Source organism: Staurois parvus, unplaced genomic scaffold (assembly GCF_062004578.1).
Source record: "Staurois parvus isolate SC_StPar_1 unplaced genomic scaffold, SC_StPar_1.0 ptg001284l, whole genome shotgun sequence".
Taxonomy (NCBI): domain Eukaryota; kingdom Metazoa; phylum Chordata; class Amphibia; order Anura; family Ranidae; genus Staurois; species Staurois parvus.
In genome coordinates, this window is record NW_028319080.1 from 1 (window position 1) to 21,329 (window position 21,329).

The following is a 21,329-nucleotide window of genomic DNA, read 5'->3' on the forward strand; positions in this document are numbered from 1 at the left end:
TGGCAGTTTAGGCCTCATATACACTGGGCATGTATCCGGGGGGCATGACACTCCAGCATATAGGTACAGACAGAAGGCACTGGTGCCCCATTCAGCCTCATTGCTGGCCGCCTGTACAACTCTATAGGATTCTGACAGCTGCTGGATGGTGCACCGAGCACTACTAATGTTTAGAGCGGTCAGTCTGTCTGCAGTCACAGCAAAACGCACCAAAAATGCACTGGAACACACATGTCTCTGTGTAGATTGAAGGAAAAGAGAGGGAAAAAATGAACCAGAAAGCATCAAAAACTCACCGGAACCCATCAAATACATGCATCCGGAACACATCTGGACTGCATTTCTATAGTGTGAACCGGCCCTCAGAAAAGTCCATTCTTTTGCTCTCAGCCTCCTCCAAATCTTCAGATTCCTTTTTTTGCTGCTGTGATCCAACTTCCCGTCAGAGGGTAGCCATGTTTGTTGTCTATGGTCCCACTGTATGTAGGGACTACCCATCCTTGCTGCACTAAGATGAACTAGGGACTATGGACAATGGAATTTGTAGTGTGCAGAGAGCAGTGTACATGACTGCCACTAACATGCACTGCTCATTCCAAACATAAAAAAGGAAGTGAGGAGGAAAAGGAGAGGTGTGGGAGCTCACAGAGGACATTATACAGAGGAAGAAAATTAACAGAAACAAAATCATGACAAATAGATTACAGGACTTTTAAGTAGTGGATGTAAATGGATTATTTTTGGAGAAAAAGATACAGTTTAGTGTCACTTTAATGGTTCGATCATCTGTCAGACCTCTGTTGCTTCCTGGGTCCCTGTTGGAGGATCAGTTCACACTCCAAGCGTTTTCAGTTGATTTTTTTTCTGCATCCAAAATACACAGAAAGTAGGTTATATGGTTGTCAATGTCATAGTTCACATCAGTGCTTGCAGTTCCAGTTGCAGAAAAAAAAAATAGAACAGGCTGCATTTTTTCTGTACAGAACTAAAACGCACCGGAGCGCACCAAAAACGCACTGGAACACATGTCCCTATTTGAATTGAAGAAAAAGAGAGAGGATAAAATGAGCCGGATTGCATCAAAAACGCACCAAAAACATGCAGGCAGAAATGCATCTGGACTGCGTTTCTATGGTGTGAACGGGTCCTTAGAGTTTTGCCTTCACAGGTGCAGAGAAATCTCTCCAATAAGGACTCAGCAGGATTGTAAATTGTGAAATAAAACCTCCCATCTGTCATCATTCCAGACTCTTTACCCAACTTAACAATCACAATCATTGGCTGGGATTATAACGGAAGTGAAAAAAAAATAATTTGCTGAGAATAAAAAACCTTCTCCCTTGTTTTCCCCAAAGCCTGGGCAGCCTAGATCCCATGGTGTGCTCTGTGTACATGACACACTCCTGACCCCTGCACTATGGATGCTACCTGGTTGTCACTATGCTTGCTGCATTTTTCTTCTCCTCTGAGTTCCCAAGAGGGCCCCTGTCAGATCGGTTGTATAGGGCCACCCTGATTGTGATTCATTGGCTGTACAGGTAGCGCAGTCAGCATATGTTTGGAAATCTTGTCAGTCTGATAGTTTGCTGGGTGATCACACTGATCCTCATAGCACTCCTGCAGGTGATGTCCTGGAAATGTGTGTTGGGATTTGTATTTCCTCTCCCATGATGACGTCAGTCTAGGCTGAATATATAAAGTGCTGTGTGATTGAAAATTGTCTATTCCTTTTATTATTGCTAAGTGCAGTAACCCATGGCAACCAATCTGATTTCACTTTACAGCTGTCAGGTGACTGAGAGAGGAAATCTGATTGGTTACTATGGATTGTTACATTCAGAACTTGGCTATTTGTGTTACTGAATACCCTCCATGTCTCTCTATCAGACAGTCACTCTATGCGGTATTATAACACTGGAGTCTCCTCTCCGGGATCCGGGCTCCCTGTGTACTCTATGATCGGATATGTGGATGATAAGGAGATAGAGAATTATAACAGCGACACTCAGCAGTATCTTCCCAAGACTGAGTGGATGAAGAAACTGGAACCTGACTACTGGGAGAGGAACTCACAAACAGGTCGGAACAATGAGGCTGTGTTTAAGCACAATGTACAGATATTGATGAACCGATTCAACCAGACTGGAGGTGAGACAATTCTTACATTTCTATTTCTTTATTACACCAAATACAAACATGGAATAAAATGTATACAAATGTGCCAGAAATGTGTCTGATGTATGAAAAGATTGGGGGCCGTTTACTGAATGCTCAGTGAGTATGGTATACATGGGGGGTCGCAACCTGTCAATCATGATCGAAAGGTCGACTACAGGGAGCTGAAAGGTTGATGATGATGACCGCGGTTCTGCCTCCCCCCAGCCCCCGCCGCTCTCATGTTATCAGCAGAGCAGGAGGCAGCATAGTGCTGGATGGAGGGCGGGGTAAGGGCCAGAAGCTGCTCATTGATTGGTTGCTAGGCAGTCCTAGAAACCAATCACCAGCTTGGTATTGTGAACTCCCGCAGCTCCTGCTCCCACCTTCCACCCAGCACTGTGTTGTCTTCTGATCTTCGCTCTGCTCTACACACACTGATAGGTAGGCAGTGCTACCCGTGTGTGATATGGGGGGGGGGGGGGGGACACAGGAGACACTGGGGGGGGCAGAGGAGACACTGTGGGAGGGGGGTCACAGGAAACACTGTGGGAGGGGGGTCACAGGAAACACTGTGGGAGGGGGCACAGGAGAGACTGTGGGAGGGGGGGCACAGGAGAGACTGTGGGAGGGGGGGGCACAGGAGAGACTGTGGGAGGGGGGGGCACAGGAGAGACTGTGGGAGGGGGCACAAGAGAGACTGTGGGAGGGGGGGCACAGGAGACACTGTGGGAGGGGGCACAGGAGAGACTGTGGGAGGGGGGGCACAGGAGACACTGTGGGAGGGGGCACAGGAGAGACTGTGGGAGGAAGGGGGGTTTAGGAGATACTGTGGAAAGGGGGGCAGAGGAGACACTGTGAAAGGGGGGAGACAGGAGACACTGAGAGGAAGGGGGGTTTAGGAGATACTATGAAAGGGGGGACACAGGATACACTGTGGGAGGGAGGGGGGACACATGAGACACTGTGGGAGGAAAGGGGGTTGGGAGACACTGTGGAAGGGGGGGACACAGGAGACACTGTGGAAAGGGGGACACAGGAGACTCTGTGACTGTGAGAGGACCGCATAGGAGACACTGGGGGTGGGGGCAGAGTAAACTACAGTGGGGGGATTTTGATGAGAAAAGGACAGGGGACACTGCTCTGGGGGATGTGGATACAGTGGACACTTTGTGGGGGGGGAAGAACACCGCTATGGGGCAAGGTAGAGAACACTACACAGTGGGGGGAGGGGAGTGATATGAAGGAGGGCAGAAGACACTGGTTTTTGGGGGGGGGGGAGATACAGGGCACTACTGGGGGGCAGAAGAGGGTACAACAGTGGGGGAGATGTGGTGTGAAGGGGGGCAGGATAGATGTGGTGTGAAGGGGGGCAGTGGACACTGCATTGGTGGGTACAAAACACTACTGCGCCGCCTAGTAACCCCCCCCCCCCAGGGGGCCTCATCCTCTGAAAGGTTGCCTACCCCCCCGGTATACATGGTGAAGTTGTGTTCATTTCAATTATCAAAACCAATGTGACAGCAAACAATCCTGTCTTTCCTCTCCCTTGTACATGATTGGCTATATACAATGAACAGAGCTCTGTCTTATTACTAAGCTCAGTGAATGTTCCCTTTGCATTGTGATCTGTCTTTTCCTTTAGTAGATGAACCCCATTGCTGTGACTTCACAAAACAGCTAAAGTTGGAGAGATGACATGAACAGCGATCCCAGAGAAATGTCTTGTAGCAATGCTGTCTGTCTCGGGGCTGGAGAGCTGTGACCCCCCACCGTACTAGGATTCTTATAAAGACAGTAATGATCTGAAGTCAGAGAACGTCACTAGATAAGTAGTTACCCCCAGAGTCCTGTATGTGGTCCCCAAAAACTAGATTAGTCTGGTCCTGTATTTACTCTAGTACTCTGTATGTACACCGACATTCCATGTGACCTCAGATCATGAAATCAGAGGATACTACAAAGATTACTACTGTACAGAAAGTGTGCAGAAACCTTTGTAAGGCTACGTTCACACCTATGCAGGTTGCGTATGACCCGTTTCTACGTTGCTTTTTACGTTTTTGTACCCGTGTTTTTGATGCGTTGTTTTTTTTTTGTCTTGTTGCTAAGCAAATTTAAAACGCTGCAAAAACTCAATTCATGCTTTTCTGCAGCGTCTCCATTGAAGTCTATAGAACAAAAAAACTGCAACTCTTTGCATTCAAAAAAGTCCCTGGCCCTTTCCAGAAAACTCACCGGGTGAAAACGTGGAGATGTGAATATGTCCCATAGGAAATCATGTTAAATGGACTGTACTGCGTTTCTGCAAAACACTGCGGAAAACTCTTAGGTGTGAACAAACATTCCTACCCAACAAATTCTAGAGAGATCTCGGAGTATGAGGCCTTATTCACATCGTGTAGCAGAAATGCGATTATGGCAGGCGATTTTCACGATTTTTGAGTGTTGCATAGAGTAGCCCATTCACTTGAGTAGGCTGCGCTATGCACATTTGCTCCTTTTCCGGTGACAAGCTTCACACAATTTTAAAGGGGGCAGTTTGCCACAATAGCTGCGCAACAATCATGTCAGAGTCGCATCCCATTTGGGGTGTCATTGAAGGATAATGTTTTTACGTTGTGCTGCGGCTGCCACATGATTTGGGATCGCAGGAGGAATCGCAGCGATTCTTCTCACAATCCCAAATCATGAGATGTGATCATGCCTAAAATCTCATAGCTCCTATGGGGCTGGTTGTGGTCACATGGTTCTGTGCAAACATAATGATGTCACACTTGTGTGATATAATTTGAGCTTTCAGTGGGTGGGTGGAGCCTGAAGGCTGATTTAGAGTTCCTGTTCTGATTGGTGAATCAGGTGAGATGGGAGCCAGAAGATAAATGTTGGTTGGATTACAGATATTACTGCAGTGCAAAATTGTATATAAACACAGAAATCACACAGTCTATTCATGTGAGATCAAACTACAATACAAATCCCAGAATTCCAAACTGAATGACGCTCACCAGACTTTTATCTTTCTGGTATAGAAATGTAAAAGGCGTTTTATCAGACCTCCATGGCAGCACACCTCCAGCTTGGTCCACTCCACCCTCCGCTGTACTTCTCCAACATACAGATAAACAATAAAAGGCACAAAGAACAAAACTGCAATAGTGCAAAATCATGTTTATTATTTAAAAACACACAAAATGTTACATATAGACTCCCATTTGTCTTGTGCAGCAAAGCATTATGTAATAAAGCGCTAGTAAAGGTGCAAACCAGTCCGCCTAGTCAGCTCCCCATCTATCATGCTGCAGATCATCCACCAGATACATCCAGCTGCCAATTTGCACCATGACTCTGCCCTTCTGTGATGTCATCAGGCTCCGCCCCCATGTGTTTTGTTTCAAATGGAATTTGTGCATTTTGTTCCAAATGGTTCCAAATGGTCTGGTCATGCATCCCGCTGCTTATACTGTATAACCCATTATGGTGAATTAGACTCCAGATGGCAGCAATCTCCTTCTAGTTAGATGTTGAACAAGAATATTATTGTGCTATTAACCCTTCCATACCAGCGGTATTAATACAAAGGTGAACAGAAGTGGATTCATGGAAACCTACAAATAAAAGCAATTTTTAATTTCAAAATGAAGAATTCCAAGTACATTATAATGGGATATAAATCAATAGATTAAGCATGCGCAATATAATAAATATCCTTAAAGAAGAACCTAACTGAGTCTGTGTCTGAGCACCACAAACTGAAAATGCTATTTAATTCATTTTTAATATTAAAAAAAAAACCTCCCCCATCCATCCATGTCTCCATGCTTTATTTTAGTAAGAAACACCCCCTAGCATTTTTAGCCACAGCCATCCTGAGTAAGGGCAGATGATTCATGTATCATTTACTTCCTGATATCCGTCTGCCCTTAGTTTAGACATGCAGGCAGGAGAGTGTGCTTAGCTGAGAAAGTCCCTCCTCCAGATAAAAAAAAAAGTCCATGAAGACTCCTGGGATCATTGACATCATTTTGACCTAGGCTAGAAACCAGGAAGCAACTGAAGAAATGTAAAAAAAAAAAAAAGCTTTAAAAAAGTAAATCTAATGTACCTTCCTCTCTATTCACTAATGTCAGCAGCATAAAGATTACAAATAATGCTGATTGAGAGGTTTTAATTCTCCTTTAATGGTAAACTACTCTGTATAATTATAACTCTACAATGTGGAAACGTAACAACACGGAGTTAATGGCCCACTTGGGACAGCTCACTGAGTCTAGGTTCACGCTGCTGTGCTGCAGTAATCATTGATGTGCCTTATTCTGGGAGTTATTCTGCATTACATGAAAGCAGCCGATTCATTTACAACTACTTTCTGCATCAAATGGCAAAGATGTGTACATGTTATTTTATGTTCTGTATTATGATATTATATGTAACATAGATTTTGTAGCACAGCACAGTGCATGGTGACGCATTAGTTGTGTTCTGATGCATTTCTTTGACAAAGTGCATTGAGATGCCATTAAAGGAGAAGTATAACCAAAGCTTTTTTGGCTGCACTTCTCCTGTGGACCAGAGGAGTGCAGATAGTTCTACACTTAAGTGATCCGGACTGAAGCCCGCTGTCAGCTGATGTCATAGAGCTGGTCCAGGCTCTGGAAAGATCCCAACCATTTGAACGTGATCTTCCCAAAAGCCTGGACCAGCAGCTAGCTCAGCCTCTCTGCAATCTGCTGAGAGTCTGAGCCAGCCGTTCCCTCCCTCTCCACAGTCCAGCACTCCAGTGAGTGCTGGAGGGGAGAGCAGCGAGCCGGAGACTGACAGTCCCCAAAAGTGGCGCTTAGGCTTTAAAATGTTTGTAACCAGAAATCATTGATGCGTGGATATTCTGCCAGAAATGGTAAGTGTCAGTATGGGGGTGATGTACTAAAACCAGAGAGTGCAAAATCTGGTGCAGCTCTGCATAGAAACCAATCAGCATCTAACTTCAGCTTGTTCTGTTAAGCTTTGACAATAAACCTGGAAGCTGATTGGTTTCTGTGCAGATCTGGACCAGATTTTATACTGTCCAGTTTTAGTACATCAACCCCTATGTGTCTGTAACTGGAAATAATTCTGTGACTTCGTTGCTTCCTAAATATTTATTATATATTTGTAAAGCACATATATGCCTTTTATTTGGTACACTTTAGAGTAGAGTTTTACTAGAAAAAAAAAATATATATACAGTGAGGAACAGAAGTATTTGAACACCCTGCGATTTTGCAAGTTCTCCCACTTAGAAATCATGGAGGGGTCTGACATTCACATTGTAGGTACATTCCCACTCTGAGAGACAGAATTTAAAAAAAAAAAATTCAGGAAATCACATTGTATGATTTTTAAAGAATGTATTTGTCTTGCACGGCTGAACATAAGTATTTGAACACCTGAGAAAATCAGTGTTAATATTTGGTACAGAAGCCTTTGTTTGCAATTACAGAGGTCAAACGTTTCCTGTAGCTCTTGACCAGGTTTGCCCTGCAACAGGGATTTTGGCCCACTCCTCCACACAGATCTCCTCTAGATCTGTCAGGTTTCGGGGCTGTCGCTGAGCAACACAGAGTTTCAGCTCCCTCCAAAGATGTTCTATTGGACTTAGGTCTGGAGACTGGCTAGGCCACTCCAGAACCTTGATATGCTTCTTACGGAGCCACTCCTTGGTTATCCTGGCTGTGTGCTTCGGGCCGTTGTCATGTTGGAAGACCCAGCCACGACCCATCTTCAATGCTCTGACTGAGGGAAGGAGGTTGTTGCTCAAAATCTCACAATAAATGGCCCCATTCATCCTCTCCTTAATATAGTACAGTCGTCCTGTCCCCTTCACAGAAAAGCACCCCAAAGCATGATGTTACCACCCCCATGCTTCACAGTAGGGATGGTGTTCTTGGGGTGCAACTCATCCTTCATTTTCCTCCAAACACGACGAGTGAAGTTTAGACCAAAAAGTTCTACTTTGGTCTCATCTGACCACATGACTTTCTCCCATGCCTCCTCTGGATCATCCAGATGGTCATTGGCAAACTTCAGACGGGCCTGGACATGTGATCACTTGAGCAGGGGAACCTTCCGTGCAATGCATGATTTGAAACCATGACGGCGTAGTGTTTTACCGACAGTGACCTTTGAAACTGTGGTCCCAGCTCTCTTCATGTCATTGACCAGCTCCTCCCTTGTAGTTCTGGGCTGATTCCTCACCTTTCTTATCATCAGTGATACCCCACGAGGTGAGATCTTGCATGGAGCCCCAGTCCGAGGGAGACTGACAGTCGTCTTTAGCCTCTTCCATTTTCTAACAATTGCTCCAACAGTTGATCTATTTTCACCAAGCTGCTTGCCAATTGCCCCGTAGCCCTTCCAGCCTTGTGGATGTCCACAATTTTGTCTCTGGTGTCTTTTGACAGCTCTTTGGTCTTGCCCATGGTAGTAGTTGGCGTCTGACTGACTGTGGGGTGGACAGGTGTCTTTAAAGAGCTCAGACAGGTGCTACTAAGTTAGATTAATGAGTGGAGTAGAGGTGGACTTTTTAAAGGCACAGTAACAGGTCTTTGAGAGCCAGAATTCTTGCTGTTTCTTAGGTGTTCAAATACTTATGTTCAGCAGTGCAAGACAAATAAATTCTTTACAAATCATACAATGTGATTTCCTGAATTTTTTTTAATTCTGTCTCTCACGCTTCCCAGAATCCTCGCGCACCGACGCGTTGCGTCACGCTGATCACGTGACTTCCTCAGGGTCCTTGATCAGCGTGATGCAACGCGTCGGTGCGCGAGGAGGATTCTGGGAAGCGCGGTGACGTCATTTCCGGCGTGGCGGCCATATTTGAAACCCCTATATCTATTACCCATGCAAGGCAGGCATAGCATGAGGTGAAGGAGCCATATGTGTACATGGTACATGAAAGATGAAGGAGCATGTGAGTAGATATCTCTATGTATAGTTTACCCAATAAATGCGGTTTTACACTATGGGAGTCTTCTGTTTATGCATGAACCGGAGAGGAATGTGAATATAGAGTATACAGCGCTTGGAAAGATCCTGAGATACACCAGAGTGGTGTTTGTACCTTGAGGAGAGGTGTCCCTGTATGATCTGTATAAGGAGGAACCAGAGAGGAAGCTGGTTATAGAGCATACATCGCTGGGGAGGATCCTGTGATATACCAGAGGGGTGTCTGTTTTCCAAAGCGAGTTGACCCTGCGGGGTCGATGTAAGGAGGTGAGGGGCCATTGCAGCTAATTTTGGATATACACAGTGTGGACACTTGACAACACTTGCATGAAGATTGTGTATGAGATACACTATATATATATATATATATATATATATATATATATATATATATATATATATATGGACATGTTCACACAGAGTGGCGTCTTTTAGAGTATTTTGTGTTATATAGTTTGTTAGGTCACTTGGTCACTTTGAATATTCCCGTAGAGGGAATACACAGATTGCACTGTATTGAGTAAAATTGATCACTTGGTCACTATTGATGATTCCCGGTGTAATACACGTGTTACACTTTATTTGCACTGTTGCACATTTATATGATATATATTGATTTGAATATTTATTTATTTATATGTATGTTTGTTTTAGTATTTAGCGCTGCACTATTTATTTATTTATTGATTTGACTCACATTGGTAGGAGGTTAAGTGTCAGCAGCTATAGGGAGAGGGCCTCATTCTGAGCGCAGGAAATTGTTTCTTAATTTATTTGTGTAAATTAATTGGTTTATGTGAAAGTTATAGCGTTTACAATCGGTGGTATATATGCTGGGATTTTTTTAAAATGATTTTTACTAGTAATGGCAGAAATCAGCGACTTATAGTGGGACTGTGGCGGATATTCTGACACTGGGGGGGGAACTGACTTGGTGTCACTGACATCCCCAGTGACACCAATACAGTGATCAGCGGTAATAAAAAGCACTGACACTGTACTAATGGCACTGGGCAGGAAGGGGTTAACGTGGGAAGATCAAAGGGTTAACTGTGTGCCCTTTATAACTGCTTCACAGTGTTTGTGCTTCACAGTGTGCAGGAGCTGACAGGGGAGAGAACTGTTTTGTTTAAAAACTGTTCTCCCCCACCCCCTCCCTCGTCGGAGATGCTCAGCCATCACTGGGCACCGGCGAGTAATCACTGGCTGGGACCCGGTGATTGACAGCCGAGGTTGTGAATGGTTGCGTGGGTAGGGCGTGCGTACCCGGTAATGTGAAATCCGTATATATACACGTGATTTTGCGCACCGCTGCCGCCCTTTAGCAGTATTTATGCTATGGAGCGGCACTAAAGTAGTTAAAATAATCACTTTAGCCCTGAACATTGCATAAAACCCCAAATATTATATATTTTCTTAAACCAGACTCACTAGAGAATACAATAGTGGTAGTTCCAATTCCATATGTTACCCAATATTGGCACAAACTGTCAGTAAACAATAAACTAAAGATAATTTTAGGTCACACCTTATAGCAGGGCTTAAAATTTCCAGTCTAGATCTACTAGCCAGGCACAAACCTTACTCTCCACCAGTTGCCCCACCCAACCTTTCCCAGGTCCGCCCCCACCCCCTTAAAGCTTATGAAATTACATTTTTCTTTAGAATAAAGAGTCCAAAATATTAAAAAAAACTGCAATTATAACATCGCTTTATTATATCAATTTAAACATAACAGCAATAGCTTAATAGCAATAGGGTGCAATCAAAATATCACGTTTTCCAGCTTTAAACTGTAGTAAACATTTTGTATTTTTTTTGTTTATCTCCTGCATCTTTAGTAACTAAAGTCTCTTTTAAAGATGTAAGTTTAGTTTACAGAATTATATATAATATAATGTTTCTTTTATATCCTTGTATATAATTATATATTAGGTATGATATTATGTCTCTTTTATATATAATTAGATGAATATATAATATTATGTTTCTTTTATATCCTTCCATATAATTAGATATTAGGTATATTATTATATATAATATATATAATTATATATAAAAGAGACATAATAATATGTCTCGTGTCCCCTGTGGCGGTGGAGAGCGGGTGTCTCCTCTCAGCGGAGGAGAACGGACCTCTCCTGCACCTGTCACCTCAGCAGCACTGCCAGTGTAATTGCGGTGCCGAAGAAGAAGTCGGAAATCGGAACTCAGCTTCACAATGAGGCTTGGAACGCAGGTGGAGCCGCTCCATTTGTGCTCGCCACACAAGGATTTCTCCTCGCATTTGGCAAGCGGCTTTTTCAATCCCTGCCCTATAGTACCCTGTATTTTCCATAGGTAATGCTTTAAAAACTCGCTATAGGTCATCAGTTTAGAGTTACGCAGAAGCTCCAGTGCTAAAATGATTTCTCTCAGTCTGGCGTGCACAGCGATATGTACTGTAATGTGTATTGCAATCAATGTTTTTGTGCATAGGCGTCCAACGCTTATGTCTGTATGTGGGGGCTCAAACATTTGAGGGGATTTATGATCTTGGGTGTAATTTAAATTTTTTACCTTTTTTTTACATTTTTTCATCACATAGGGGACAAAGAGTCCACTATGTGGTGATTTTTTTTTTGTGGTAGGTTCTTTTTATTGAGATACTAAGAGTCTAAAAGACGCTGGATGTCTCACGTGTCCTCCAGTAAAGTGCAGATCACTCTGTATGAGATTCTTCCTCAGCCATACTGGCCAGGGACAGTGAAATGGGACCAAGAAGTGACATTATACTTGCCTCTCCTGGGTCATCAATAAGAAGATGACAGCACCTGCCCAGGACACTCACATGGGGGGGCAGCCATTACAAGGGGGGGTTGGAAGCGATAATGCAGCTGCAAAGCCACCAGATCTCTTCCATCTGACAGCCAGCAGTCGCCTTGTTAGATATACAATCTGACAAGTGTGTAGAACCCCCCGCTGTCAGGTCCGTACAATGGATGGAAGAGGCTGAAGAGGAAGCTTTGTGTGCTATGGTTTTATTACGTATCAGAACAGCAGCTAACCCTGGTGGACACCATATGGCGTCCTTTCGGGTTTGCGCGCCTGCAGAGCCTCGCAGTGGCATGACCTGTCACTGGTCGTGTACCTCGGACACGGCCGATGACAGATCTAAGTACCGGCCCTGTTGCCGATACCATGTGACCTGCTGTGACCAATCACAGCAGGTCACGACAGTTGTATACAGTGGATGGCTTCATTCATGCCATCCATTGTATACTAGTGCGTCTAGCTGTGAATGGTCACAGCGATCACATGCACAAGCTGGGCCAATCACAGCCCAGCTGTGTCATGTGATTAGCCGTGGCCAAATTACGGCTAAGCACAAGAAAAAAAACAAAAAAAAAAACCCTGAATGAATCGATGTCATTCAGGTAAATGCTTGCTTATAGCAAAGTAATTCTTTGCTATAAGCAAATTGTGTAAAAAAAAAAAAAAAAAAATACTGATCACTTCCCCATAGTAGTACAATGTTACTATGATAACATTGTACTACTTTGGTCATAGTGAAATATGAAAAAAAAATCTTTAAAAAAAAGAAAAAAATTAATTAAAAAATTAAAAATAATAAAAAAAATTATAATTTTTTTTTTCATACTGTCACCAGTCAGTGTCCCTGATCACCACCATGCCAGTTATATGAAGACGCTGTACTGCACTGGTGACAATATGTAAAAAAAAATAGTGAAAATAATTTTTTTAATTTTTTCATTTTCCGAAAAATTATGACAAAAAAAATACAACTTAAGAAAGCTCGCCATGCCTCTTATGAAATACGTCGGACTGCCTACTCTGCAAAAAGGGGTCATTTGAAGGATATCTGTACTGTTCTGACATTCTTGGACCTCAAGAAATTAGATTGGTCGTCAGTACTTCAGGATTGATCAATATTCAGATCTATACCATAGTTTGTGAACTCTATAACTTTCCTACAAACTAAAAAATACATCCTAATTTGGGTTATTTTCACCAAAGACATGTAGCAGAATACATCTCAGCCTAAATTTATGAAGAACAGTTACCGTATATACTCGAGTATAAGCCGAGTTTTTCAGCACATTTTTTGTGCTGAAAAACGGCCCCCTCGGCTTATACTCGAGTCAACGTCTGCAGGGGGCTGCTGTCTCTTACCTGGCTCCGGTCCCACGACGATCCGGTCCAGGAAGCGCGGCTGCTCCTTCATTCGGTTCGTCCACTGGATGTTCGCGCGGCTGCTCGGCTCCGCCTTCTCACCGGTGATTGGCCGCCAGAACTGTAGCTCAGGAAAGGCACACAGGCGGCCAGTCACCGGCGAGGAGGAGGAGCTGAGCGGCCCCGCGAAAATCGAGTGAAGGAGATGCAGGTAAGTGTGCCGTGCTTAGGTGCTGCTGCAACCACATATGCTGGCTGCAGCAGCACCATACTGGAACAAGGGGCAGCAAGTGTCAGTGGGAGGAATAGTGCCCCATCATTGGTGTCACTGATACCAATGATGGGGCATTATTCCTCCCACTGACACCAACGATGGGACACTTTTCCTCCCCCCCACTGACACCAACGATTGGGCACTATTCCTCCCCCCCCCCCCCCCCCACTGACACCAATGATGGGGCACTATTCCACCCCCCACTGACACCAATCATGGAGCACTATTCCACCCCTCACTGACACCAATCATGGGATACTATTCCTCCCCCCCACTGACACCAACGATGGGGCACTTTTCCTCCCCCCCACTGACACCAACGATGGGGCACTATTCCTCCACCCCCCTGTAAGGAATTCCCCCTTTCCTGGAATCCTTATATTCTTATTTCTATATTATCTCTGTGCTGCGCAGCGTCTGGGTGTGGCACGGGCTCGATCGCGATCGGGCAATCACATAACCAACACTCAAGTAGGATACAGGAAGATTGCAAAGTTTATTACGTACATTACAGCTTATAAAGGCAAAAACCACAAACCCAAATTATCCAATAGTAAGACAAACTTAACTTATCCAATAGTAAAGCGTACCTTTAACTTCTACCCAGATACCAGACAAGGTGCACCTTTTACTTAAACTGTTAAAATGTTAACCTCAGTCAGTACATCCTGCCATTTTTGGCTGTGTTCCCAGATCTCTTATCTGAACATCTATTTATGTTTTGTACGATATTTTGCAGACACCTGCAGTCTAGGCGTCCATCCTGTCACTTTGTGGTTGTACTTGTTACATACATATACCATTTAAAATTTTCCATATAAGCTCGAAAATAATGCTGGCATGTCTTATAACATTTACTTAAGACATAATAATATCATCTACTTAAAGCATCACTCTAACTCTTATCACAATGCAAGCATAATGAATACAAAATGGTATACCTGAATCAGTAGCCCTAGCTCATATTTCCCTACAACCCCCTCTTTGATCATATTGAACCTTTGTTCAACATGGTCACTCAGAATACCACACCTCCTCTCTGGAGTGTCCAAACAAAGCAAGTCTGAAGCCGTCTGTTGGAGAGGTGGAGTCTGGGCTCTTGTGCTTAACTGCTAGCTTCATAGTCTTACCCACTCCCCATTTAGCAAACTTTAAATAAATAAAAATTGCAAAAAGAAGTGCTAGTGTATAAAGTGCAATTAATTTTTTTATAAATCTTTGCAATACCCCGGTACCACTTCCGAATACTTCGGCACCTTCCATTACTTGATTGGTTGTCAGAAGAAAGGGGGTCCTCTGTTATCTCGGAATCCCCTTTGTCCTGAGATTCATCTTCCTCCGGGTCTTGAGGCCTTTGGGATGTAAGCTGTCTATGTCTTATAGGATTCTTTCATTTGTCATCAGTAAGTCTCATTTTGAACTGAAAATGTGCACTAAGTGGATGAAGGTTCATTCAGTGTCTTAATAGATGGATCTTCTAGCATACTGATCATATGTATGTTAACAGTCTCGGTTATGTATAACCCAATGTCTGTGGGTCAGTGGGATGCAATGGGGTGGGGTATCCATTCATCCAACAGGTAAAAGTGTGCTGTTGTGCTGGGGGTATCAGTTTCAGTTTTAAGAGTTCTGGGGTGGGATGTCGGGGGGCATAGAAACTGTGTTCTCTTGTTCTGGCGAACCTCTTGGGGAGTCCTTCATCTCCAGGTATTTCTTCAACCTCGATGCATGGATCCATTGTGGAGTCTGGTCAGTTAGAACTGCTGTTCTGGCGACTTTAAGGACTTCAAATGGGCCTTGACAAATGGGTCCCGTCTTTTTCCTTGCAGCCAGTTGTTTGATCAGAACTTTGTCACCCGGCAGGAATGGATGAGTGGGATCTGTGGAAAGAGGAGGACAGGTGACAGACACCTTTTCTTGGTTTTCAGATAACACACTTACCAGATGTTTTACATATTCCTCCTGTAAAGCAGAAAAGTTAGTTTCGTCACCTGGGGTTTGGCAGTCATTTGGTGGTCTACCCATCAGTATTTCATATGGGGAAAGTCCAGTCTTTTTATTAGGGGTGGTCCTAATTTGGTAAAGAACTGCAGGGAGATATAGCAGCCAGTTCTTTAAAGTTCCCCCTGTGGCTTTCCTCAGTCTGTCTTTTATTGTCCTGCTCATGAGTTCTTGAAATCTTGCATAAACAATGTCATGTTGTGTGTGGGTGTGGATGACGCGGCTGCTTCCTTTGCTGCTCTGTCTGCTAAATTGTTACCTCTGGCTAACGGATCATGTTATAATCATGTAGTACCCCAAATGCATATCTGCTGTCAGTGTAAATGTTCACTCTTTGGTCAGCAAAAAGTGGACAGGCGCGCGTTAGCGCGACTAACTCAGCTTGTTGTGCTGAATTAGCATGAAGCGGTTTGGCTTCAATGATTATGTCTGGTAGCATCACTACAGCATAACCCGTTTGGTAGGTATGATCATCTGGTCTGACACAGCTGCCATCAGCAAAAACATCTATACTGCCCGATTGGGGTATGTCCTTTAGATCATCTCTGGGTGAAGTATTGTCTAACACCATTTCCTCACAGTCATGTAGAGGGGGTATAGTCACCATTTCTCCTCCCGTCTCACCCAAATTTAGTAGCATGTGTAGCAACCCAAGCACCGGAGCCGTTTCGGGACAAGTCTTAAACTGCAAGTTGACAGTGCTGGGTAAGATCACTTCATATCCACTCAGTCTCTGTGCTGTCATGTGCTGTGTCGTCATATTGTGCACTAGCGCTGCTATTGAATGTGTGGTGTATAACACAGTCGGTGATCCCTGTGTCAGTTTACTTGCATCCTTTACAGCCATTGCACACGCAGCCATCGCTTGAAGGCAATGAGGCATGCCCAAAACCACACAAGGCAACTTCTTAGAAAGGTAATCCACTGGTCTATTTTTCCCACCGTGTTCCTGTGTGAGTACGGCTGCAAATGCGTCCGCTGACACTACACTGTAAAGCTGAAACTCCTTCTCATAGTCCGGTAGTGCTAAGGCTGGGGCATTAGTCAGTGATCTGATCAGTCTACCAAAAGCTTCCTTCCTCTCCGGGGTCCACTCTATCTGTTGTGGGGCCTCTTGTTTTGTTGTATCCCTGAGGATCGAATCATAGTGGGAACAGTCAGGTATCCACTGCCTGCAATACACTATTGACCCAAGGAAGAACATCATTGCAGCCTTGGTTGTTGGTAGTGTGAGGGACATTAGGGCTTTTACCCTGGCTGGGGAGACAGACCTGTCTCCTCCTGAAATCAGGCAACCCAGGTATTCCACCTGTTCCTGTACCCAGTGTATCTTCTTTCTTGAGGCCAAATGGCTCTTTCCGGCTAGGTAATCTAGCAAGTGTCTTGAGTCTACCTCACAGTCTTCATGGCTGACCATTAGGTCATCTGCATATTGGAGTAAGGTGGATCCCCACTTTGGCTCCCAACTGTCTAAAGATGCCTTCAATACCATTGAGAAAGCAGCAGGACTATCCCCATAGCCTTGAGGAAGACGAGACCAGGTCAACTGACCACCGCCCCATTGGAAAGCAAACATGTTCTGGGCATTTACTTCAACCGGAATGCTAAAGAAAGCATTGGACAGATCTATTACAGTGTAGAATCGCGAGCTACTGGGAATAGCCCCAAAAATTGCCGTAATATCTGCTACCAATGGAGGTAGGAGAATAATTGTCTTGTTTACCTTCCTGAGATCCTTCCTGAGATCCTGGACTAGCCTCAATGAGCCATCTGCTTTCCTTACTGGATTAATAGGTGTGTTCCAGGGACTTATTGTCGGTCTGAGAACACCCATGTCAGATAAATTCGTATGGCTGGTCTTATACCCTCTATCTTTTCTTCAGACAGGGGATACTGTTTTTGAAAACAAGGGACCGCGTCTTGTTTTAAGTTTGGCTTGTAAGGGGTGCAATTTACAAAGCCTACTGCAGTTTTGTCCTCCGCCCAAATTGGGTGGGAGGTCAGGTCATTTGGTAGAAGCATGTAAAGTCCTATATGGTCCTTTCTCTTTGGATTAGTCAGTTCACACATCTTAGACTTAGCTGTCAGTCTTCCTTGATTGTCAAATGTTATGCTGATCATGAGCTCAGACATTAATTCTCTACCCATCAACGCAACTGGGCACATGGGCTGGACTGCAAAGGTTAATTTTGCAATGAGTATGTCATCTGGGGTTAGGACACAAGAATTTAAGATCCTTAATCACTCCCCCTGGTAAGGGTACCTGTACCTTTGTGTCCCCTACTGTAATCAGTCGAAGTGTTATGTTTGATATTCGGTCTATTTTTGTTTTCTGTTTAACCACTACAAGTTTTTCTTCTGCTGCTATCTGTTCTACTGTTTCATCTGCCTTCCCTTGATCAGTCAAAATTTTCTCCTTTCTGCTAGATTCATCTAATGATTTCTGGTGCTCGGCTTCCCTTTCTTTATCTTCTGTTTGTTCCCTCTCCTTCTCTCTCTCACCACCTTTGATACTCTTCCTCATCTTCCTTTCTCTGTCCGTCTTTCTCTACTGCTGTCCCAATAACCACTGCAGTTGTCAGTGAACCCAGATCCGGATAAATAGTCAACGGATCATTTGTTTTAGGCTTCTCATGGTCTGTCTCCTTCTCCGCTGAGTATAATACGTAGGGCGGGGGTGCAGTCGGAGTAGGTGGGGGTGGTAGGTTAGGTATGAGGACACTATTGTCATAGGCTGGAGGTACCGTCTTTTTCACATATATGTGGGAAGTCAGGGGAAATCTATTTCTATATTCCTTCAGTGCTTTTTCACATTAAACATTAAAACGTTTTTTCATATAATTTTCATCCCAGACACCGGGGGGGGGTAATTATGTTTTGGATGTACCCCACAAATTTTCTTTACCTCCCCCCACTGTTGCTTTGAGCCAGGGGCCAAACAACTTATTTCAAGTTGGCTTGCTCTTTTCCTCACCAATTCCCAAAATGGGTCCACGTAACATTCCCCACAGGTGTCCGCCATATACATGTAAGGACATGGTTTTGTCTGCTCACCTTCAGACTCATCCTTACCCAACTTATTTCCCATATCTACTTATCAATTAGAAAACAATTCGATAGAAATTGAATACAATAGATCAGATCATCAATATACACATACACAATGAAATCAACATTCAATAACACGGGGTAATTATATAGCTTCTATATACAATATATCAGTAAAAATCATGAGACTGCAGACAATATGGACACCAGTAACGCGTTACTCTTGCAATACGCTTGATTTCTTACTTCAAACGTCTAACAAATAATTATCCACAATACAACGTTGCTTTTATATACAATTAGCACCGGCACACCTCAGACATTTCCCTAAAAACGGAACTTAGCTCCGTTTTGTATTTCCCTGCCTCTTTTATTTCTTTTCCTTTATATTTCCTGTACAGTCTGTACAGTCTAAACTGTCACAGAACTGATAAACCTGCGGAGAACGAGTCTGACCCTACCCGCAGTTAAAACAAAACCTCTGTTATACTATTGGAGCGAGAACAGAACCCCTCCATCATAAAACACTAAACTACACTATTGGAGCGAGAACAGAACCCCTCCATCATAAAACACTAAACTACTTTCAGTTTCACTACATTAACTCGTGAGACGTCACCGTATCCAGAGAAAGCAATATCATAATATATCAAAGGTATATTGAAACGATATTACTCACCTGGATTAGCGGGACCCCACTTCTGGTACCAGCTGTAAGAAATTCCCCCTTTCCTGGAATCCTTATATTCTTATTTCTATATTATCTCTGTGCTGCGCAGCGTCTGGGTGTGGCACGGGCTCGATCGTGATCGGGCAATCAACATAACCAACACTCAAGTAGGATACAGGAAGATTGCAAAGTTTATTACGTACATTACAGCTTATAAAGGCAAAAACCACAAACCCAAATTATCCAATAGTAAGACAAACTTAACTTATCCAATAGTAAAGCGTACCTTTAACTTCTACCCAGATACTAGACAAGGTGCACCTTTTACTTAAACTGTTAAAATGTTAACCTCAGTCAGTACATCCTGCCATTTTTGGCTGTGTTCCCAGATCTCTTATCTGAACATCTATCTATGTTTTGTACGATATTTTGCAGACACCTGCAGTCTAGGCGTCCATCCTGTCACTTTGTGGTTGTACTTGTTACATACATATACCATTTAAAATTTTCCATATAAGCTCGAAAATAATGCTGGCATGTCTTATAACATTTACTTAAGACATAATAATATCATCTACTTAAAGCATCACTCTAACTCTTATCACAATGCAAGCATAATGAATACAAAATGGTATACCTGAATCAGTAGCCCTAGCTCATATTTCCCTACACCCCCCACTGACACCAATGATGGGATACTATTCCTCCCACTGACACCAATGTTGGGACACTATTCCTCCCACTGACACCAATGATGGGACACTATTCCTCCCACTGACACCAAAGATGGGGCACTATTCCACTGACACCAATAATGGGGTGCTATTCCCCCCACTGATGCTAATGATGGGGCACTATTCCTGCCACTGATACCAATGATGGGGCACTATTCCTCCCACTGACACCAATGATGGGGCGCTATTCCTCCCACTGACACCAATTATGGGGCACTATTCCTCCCACTGATACCAATGATGGGGCACTATTCCTCCCACTGATACCAATGATGGGGCACTATTCCTCCCACTGATACCAATGATGGGACACTATTCCTCCCACTGATACCAATGATGGGGCACTATTCCTCCCACTGATACCAATGATGGGACACTATTCCTCCCACTGATACCAATGATGGGGCACTATTCCTCCCACTGATACCAATGATAGGGCACTATTCCTCCTACTGACACCAATGATGGGGCACTATTCCTCCCACTGACACCAATGATGGGGCACTATTCCTCCCACTGACACCAATGATAGGGTACTATTCCTCCCACTGACACCAATGATGAGGCACGATTCTTCCCACTGGTGTTCCCACCCTCGGCTTATACTCGAGTCAATAGTTTTTCCCAGTTTTTTGTGGTAAAATTAGGTACCTCGGCTTATATTCGGGTCGGCTTATACTCGAGTATACACGGTATTTATTTGCAAACTTTTATAACAGAAACAAAGAAAAATGTGTTTTTTAGAAAAAAAATTTGGTCTTTTTTTGTTAATTTAGCAATAAATAAAAACCCCAGTGGTGATTAAATACCACTAAAAGAAAGCTCTAGTTGTGTGAAGAAAATGATAAAATTTTAGTTTGGGTACAATGTTGTATGGCCGCGCAAAGTGTGAGAGCGCTGAAACCTGAAAATTGGCCTGGGCAGGAAGGGGGTAAAAGTGCCCTGTATGGAAGAGGTTAATTTGAGTGTATGTACATCCAAATTGGAGGAATGGTTTAGGAATTACAGCTCTTAGGAGTAGCCGTCCCCCATTTTTCAAGGGACAAAAAGTAATTGGACAATTGAATCAAAAGCTGTTTCATGGCCAAGTGTGGGCTACACCTTCATTATTACAGTGGGGCAAAAAAGTATTTAGTCAGCCACCAATTGTGCAAGTTCTCCCACTTAAAAAGATGAGAGAGGCCTGTAATTGGCATCATAGGTAGACCTCAACTATGAGAGACAAAATGAGAAAAAAAATCCAGACAATCACATTGGCTGATTTGGAAAGAATTTATTTGCAAATTAT

General features: G+C 43.6%; 1 protein-coding gene and 1 long non-coding RNA gene across 3 annotated transcripts in view; one reads left to right on the forward strand and one right to left on the reverse strand.

Moving 5' to 3' along the window:
- Positions 1 to 1,863: 1,863 nt before the first annotated feature.
- Positions 1,864 to 21,329, forward strand: part of LOC149437503 (class I histocompatibility antigen, F10 alpha chain-like) — a 68,890-nt gene continuing 49,424 nt past the window's right edge. For both annotated transcript variants that reach the window (XM_089660836.1, XM_089660837.1), the window contains exon 1: positions 1,864 to 2,148. In XM_089660836.1, the coding sequence (XP_089516962.1) occupies positions 1,899 to 2,148 (250 nt within the window). In that variant the 5' untranslated portion in view covers positions 1,864 to 1,898. The remainder of the gene's footprint in view (positions 2,149 to 21,329) is intronic.
- Positions 14,061 to 19,472, reverse strand: LOC149437504 (uncharacterized). Its single transcript, XR_016308037.1, has 2 exons — positions 19,317 to 19,472; positions 14,061 to 15,468 (listed from the first exon to the last, which is right to left on the reverse strand). It is a non-coding gene; the product is annotated as an uncharacterized LOC149437504 (long non-coding RNA).